The 6,625-nt window shown below is 31.5% G+C and overlaps 1 protein-coding gene across 1 annotated transcript; it reads right to left on the minus strand.

Moving 5' to 3' along the window:
• Nucleotides 1-2,672: 2,672 nt before the first annotated feature.
• LOC105115089 (polyubiquitin) lies at nt 2,673-3,875 on the minus strand. Its single transcript, XM_011011875.1, has one exon. It carries the CDS (start codon nt 3,775-3,777, stop codon nt 2,860-2,862), a length of 918 nt encoding a protein of 305 aa, XP_011010177.1. The 5' UTR covers nt 3,778-3,875; the 3' UTR covers nt 2,673-2,859.
• Nucleotides 3,876-6,625: the final 2,750 nt, after the last annotated feature.

The raw sequence follows: 6,625 nt of genomic DNA on the forward strand, positions 1-6,625 counted from the left end.
AAATGAAGGTGAAAAGCCTTTTAATTTAATTAGGTAGAGGAAAAGCTTTCGTTAAGTGAGAAACATAAAATAAGTTGAAAATAAATATACAATTTTTTTATAATTAAAAATATTAGGATTGAAATTAAATATAAATAAAAAAAATTATATTAAATATTATATTTAGTCTTAGATCTTACATGATTTTTTTATTTGTTTTTGATCATGAAATCCAAGATTTTTCAATTAGAGTAACTCAAATGACTCACCACAATTCTTTAACTACAAGGAAATTTATTAACTTTTACTATATGATATTTGATAAGTTAAGTGACTAATAACTATAATAATAATAAATAAATTTAGATAAGTTAAGATAATTAATACTTGTTATAATAGATTAAGTTATCAATAATTAAAACTAGAGGCGGAGTCAAGTGTATTTTATAGGAAAGGTCAAAATTAATATAATAATATATATATTATTAAAAAACTTATTTATTCAGATTAAAAAATATTAAAAATTAAAAAAAAAATTAAAATGTTTTACAGGGGCCAGGCCTGCTTTTCCTCCCTGGTTCCACCCCTGACTGAAATTTCTAAGATAATAATATGTGCAGATAATAATTAATAAGTTAGGTATTATAATAATTTTTAATAAATTATGATAATTAATATCTATTATAATAGCAAGTGGTACTTCATAAGTTAGGTAATTAATAATTGATGCATCTAAGATAATAATATGTGCAGATAATTATTTATTTTTATAAATTAATTGTTAAATATAGCTGGATTGATATAATAAAAACGAGTCAAGAGGATGCAAATTAAACTAAAGTAACTCATATTGAGAGATTAAGAAAAAAAGTTTCAGCCATTGCTCTGTTTTTATATCCGAGAGATTTTCTCTTCACCATGTACAAAGTCCAGCCTGCATGCCTCCTCCTCTCTTTAAAATTTATCCAAAATTGAGCAAAGATAAATTTCAGTGCATGGCTAGCTTTTGTATGATTAAAAACCTCTAGTTAGGAGCTCAAATAAAAAAAAATAGAGTAACAAAGTAGGAATTTAATAATCATCAATATGCAAACCAGTGCTTGACCTAGTGATGGAAGGGGCTTGTCTTCTTTCACTACACCTGGGTTCGAGCCCTGGCGTGCACGCCTGTCACCCCCACGGTGCCTTACATGCCTACTAGGTTTACAGGATATTCAGTGGGCCGTGGAGATTAGTCGTGGTACGTGTAAACTGGTCCGAACACCCCACATAAATAAAAAATAATAATAATAATCACCAATGTAACTTCTTGTCCAAAAAAACACACTTCTCTTAAATTAAATTAAAATGAAACTAAAACGGAAAAGTTTTTGTCTTGTTCATTTGATTGTGGCGCTGGACAAGTATACCCTATTGGCTTTTACACCGTGTCAGATGTCCACCTCTTCTCCTCCTCCTTTTTCACTAAACATTTTTTTTTATCAATTTCTTGTTCATCCCTTACATTATATTCATACAATTTTAGTTTGTGTGCTACATTATAATCCTGATGTAAGCAAATGCCCCAAAAATATTGATCATCAGTTTTGTAAAATATGATCTAATTTTATTAATTAAAAAAATTAAAATAACAGGACTAACTTTAACAGTAAAAAAACACATACCTTTTTTATTTTTTTTAAAAACTACAATTTAATCCCTATAGTTTTTAATTTTTAATTTTGTTCATGTTTTTTTTTTATGGATTTCATTTTTTGATAAAATATTTTATTTATTTTATATCTAAGTCATTAGAGTTTAACACGAGAGACAGACACCAAAATATGAAGGGAAAAAAATAGTTAGATGATCATATATGTGTGTGTGAAGTCAATATGTTTTTTTAATAAAAAAAGTTCTATTAAAGTGTTTTTTTTTTATTTAAAAAAATTATGTGGTTGGATTTAAATTTGAGTTTTTAGATGGATTTAAGTGTTTTTTTTTTTTAAGTTTATAAATTGATTTATTAAAATTATATATTTTATGTTTTGACATAATTAAAAATAAATTTTTAGAATCCCAAAAATTCGACCCCGACTTTTCAGCCACTGAAAATGAGAAGGCAACCACCTAATACCACATCATCAGCTCAAAGGTCAATTAAAAATAAAAACATTCAAACCAACCAAGGGCACGCCCTAGCCTTCAAGGCCCATGGGTGCTTGCCTTGTTTTTCTTGGGGGAGGGTAGCAGTCCTGGGCTAGACAGCAGGCTCACCTCATAATTGTTCTTTTCTATATATATATGTTTTAAAAATATCAATTAATGACTTTTAATTTTTAATTAAAATTTTTTTCAATAAGTTTTTGTTTAAAAAATATTTCTCATAAAAAAATGAAAAAAATTGGGATTTTAATTAAAAATATACATTTAATTCAAATCTATGGTTGCATTGGCACTAACAAAATAATTGTTTTACTGTGAAAATAAAATAAAATAAAATAAAAATTAATAAAAAGAATTTTAACGATGAAATTAATATTTATGCTTGAAAATCTTATAACCTCCTAGTTTGACAATTCACTCCCATTCAATTAGATAATGCAAAGCAAAGGGTGCCCACGCAAAAAAAAATTATTTAAAATTAATATTCTAATATTAAAAAATTTTAAATAAAAAATATTATTTTAATATATTGAGAATCAGTTTCATTTTTAATTACATGCAAACTTCGAATAATTAGAGATATCCTCGGGCATTAAACCATACATTTTGAATTTTATTAGCCACACAGCATAATATCTTAATCTTTATTTGATGATGGTAAAACAACATCCATAGCCCTCACATGGGCTCACCACACACCACATTTTGGAAACCATAAACAGAGCAACAAAGCCTTCAGAAACCACCACGGAGACGCAAGACAAGGTGAAGGGTAGACTCTTTCTGGATATTATAATCCGCCAAGGTTCTTCCATCCTCCAACTGCTTTCCGGCAAAGATCAGACGCTGTTGATCCGGTGGGATGCCCTCCTTGTCCTGGATTTTTGCCTTGACGTTGTCGATGGTGTCGCTGCTCTCCACCTCCAGTGTAATCGTCTTCCCGGTCAAGGTCTTCACAAAAATCTGCATACCCCCTCGGAGACGGAGGACAAGGTGAAGGGTAGACTCTTTCTGGATATTGTAGTCAGCCAGAGTCCGGCCATCTTCGAGCTGCTTTCCTGCAAAGATCAAACGTTGTTGATCAGGTGGGATGCCCTCCTTGTCTTGAATCTTGGCCTTGACGTTGTCGATGGTGTCGCTGCTCTCTACCTCTAGAGTAATGGTTTTCCCTGTCAAGGTCTTCACAAATATCTGCATACCTCCACGAAGACGGAGGACAAGGTGGAGGGTGCTCTCCTTCTGAATATTATAATCGGCCAAAGTCCGACCATCTTCGAGCTGTTTTCCGGCGAAGATCAAACGTTGTTGATCCGGCGGGATGCCCTCCTTATCTTGAATCTTGGCCTTGACGTTGTCGATGGTGTCGCTGCTCTCCACCTCTAGGGTAATGGTCTTCCCTGTCAAGGTCTTAACAAATATCTGCATACCTCCACGGAGACGGAGGACAAGGTGGAGGGTGCTCTCCTTCTGAATATTGTAATCGGCCAGAGTCCGACCATCTTCTAGCTGTTTTCCGGCGAAGATCAAACGTTGTTGATCCGGCGGGATGCCCTCCTTGTCTTGAATCTTGGCTTTGACGTTGTCGATGGTGTCGCTGCTCTCCACCTCAAGGGTTATAGTCTTGCCGGTCAGAGTTTTCACGAAGATCTGCATCTTTTTTTTCTTTCTAGATTTGATCGGACGGGCAGCAAAAGAATGAAGTTTAACAACTTGAGGAAAAGAAATGGATGCTAACGTTTGTGTGAGAGGAAAGGAAAGGGAAACGAGTTTTATAGAGAGGAAGCCGAGTCTTTTACGGCAAAGGAGAGGCTGTGACGTGGAGAACCATTGAGACTCTGACGCGTGTGTACTTTACGTGTCGTATGGTTGTGGTTGCATAGTTGACACGGTAAGGTTAGGATTGTTGCCTGTTCAAGAATATGGATATTTTTTGACGGTGTTAGGTGGCTGTTTCGTACGGGCCTCGTGTGCGAGGTGGGGACGTGGGGGTACAGGTTTCGGGATGGTTAACGGAGTTAAGGAGTGACGGTGATGGGTAGATGAAGGCCTTTTTTTGGAACTTTCTGGAAGTTATTTAATGGGCTGGGCTTATAATGTTTTTTTACCTAGTTGTAATTGGGCTTTTTCTTGATACTTCGTGCTAGGGCCTAGCAGTCACTTGGGAAAAACAGAATGAAAAAATATTAAAAGAAAAAAAGTATTTTTTTAATTATTTTAAAAATACATCTGGAAAATTTTAAAAAAATAAATATTTTTTAAATACTAACAGAAAAAAGAAAGATGAATTTTCTTCGTGGGCTTGGAAATAGTAAAATTATAAGGAACAAAAATAAGCTTCAATAATCCATTTGCCTCCATCCTAAAATTTAATGTGAAGAATTGAAAGTTGCCATAAAGCGATGATGCAGAAAATATGACAGTTTATAGAGATAAACATGGAAATTACTCTCTCAGAATTTATTCGCGATTACATCTTCCTTTGGTAGATTCAGAAATTACATTTTACATACCACTAGCTACAATATTTATAGTAGTTTTTACATATTGATTTGAGCATGTGAAAAATCAGTCAATAATGAAGTTTTTAAAAATTATATGACTAAAGAGTCTTTATAAATTAAATATTATAACTTCACACCCTTACCCATCTATCTTCTTGTTAAACAAATGATCCCAATAATGAACAATCCCTAACATTAAACAATATATAATCTTTGTATGTACAGTGTAATCTTTGAGTTTTGGTTAGATTGGGAAGGGAGGAGAGGAAGAGAGATAGATTGATTTGTAGTTTGAATCATTTGATTAATAATATAGGAGGATATTTTCTTCTTTTCATCAAAATTTAAATCTTACATTGACATGGTATGTAAAGTATAATTTGTAAAATTACAAGAAAAAAAAAACAAGTGTAAATATGTGTAAGTCGTGGCAGGTTGAGAGTAATTTTCCCTTTTAAAAAATGAGTAAATATAAAAAAGAAATATACATGAACATGAAGCTTTAGTGAGCTAAATAATGTTTTTTTTTTTGGCAAAGGAAATAAGTGTACAGGATTTCTTAATTAATTTGGTGTTAGCTAGCTTGTAATCAATCTTTTATTTGATTTGAGTCTCCACCTAATGATTAGAGGAGGATATTGTTTAATTGGAGGGTGTTTCTGGTATGTGTGCTTGTTAATTAGTTTTTATGCATTTAACCAAAATTTATATATAAAAAGAAGAAGTTGGTGATCAAGTTAAAATTACACAATCTTTGTTTTATTTTATATTTTCTTAATATTCCTACCAAATTTGCAAGAGCTTAGATCCCACAGGAAGTAAGATTTAAATATGCTTCAGTATTCTAATGCATAGTTTAGAAATATCCTTTATGTATTTAGCATATAGTTGATAATAATAAAAGGTATAGCTAATTAGTTAGCCAATCTTTTTTATTTATATACATAGAAAAGTGTACAGTAATTAATATAAAGATAAAAATATAAAATTAAACCTATCAACCTTTGCTAATTATATACATTTTATATTATGAAATTTCATATGATACGTCCCGTCCAACTAACTTGAGAAATGAGGGTCAGCAAGAAGCTTGAACTGAAGATCAATAAAAGAAACAATGAGAAGTGGCTTAGTAAAAAGTAAGATAATCCTTGGAAGGAATAAAGTAAATTTGAATGTTTTTCTTAGCAATCTTGTCATATATAAAGATGTCCAAGAAATTGATATATTACCAAAAAAAGATAAAATATTCACCCGTAGACTAATAATCATTAACACTACTAGTCCATCAACATTTATAAAACCATGTAAAGAAACAGAGGAGTTATGGGTGATATGTAAGCCAAAGAAAATCACACCTTTAAAATAATGCATAATATATTTAACGACAAATCAATATGCATATGTACGAGTATGCATAAACTGATAGAGTGATACAAACATAAGCTAAAAACAACAACAACAAAAGAAAGAACACATGAGTTTTAATAAGCGAAAGAGGTTGCAGATGTGAACCCAAGTTTACATGTTTTGTTTTCTCTCGAATAATAATCCTCCAAGAGGTATATAAAAATTTAAATAGGTCAAAAACCTTACCTTAACTAAAAAATAAAATAAAAATCCAAAATTACAAAGGAAATAAGCATGAAATCCAAAAATATCAAGGAAAATCATAAAAATTGCCAAAATCGGGGCCCCGATGCAAGATTTTGAAAATCTAATGATTTGATGATTAGAGTAGCAATTCCATTTGCTTTAAGGAAAACGGCTTTCAAAAACTCATGTTAAAATTTCATCGCAATCTAACAGTTGAATCAAATGTTATGGTATTTTTGAGTTATTATTCTTGTTTAGCGTGACCAGATCTCATCTTGAGCTTAGACCTATTACACTAGTTTATAAATATATATGCTAGGCTATTTATGTAATTTGTCTAAAGCAGGTCCTCATTTAGTTATAGCAAACCAATACCTAATTGCCTATAATAATTCGTTATCACA

The sequence above is a fragment of the Populus euphratica genome, unplaced genomic scaffold, assembly GCF_000495115.2.
Source record: "Populus euphratica unplaced genomic scaffold, PopEup_1.0 scaffold631.1, whole genome shotgun sequence".
NCBI classification, from domain to species: Eukaryota; Viridiplantae; Streptophyta; class Magnoliopsida; order Malpighiales; family Salicaceae; genus Populus; species Populus euphratica.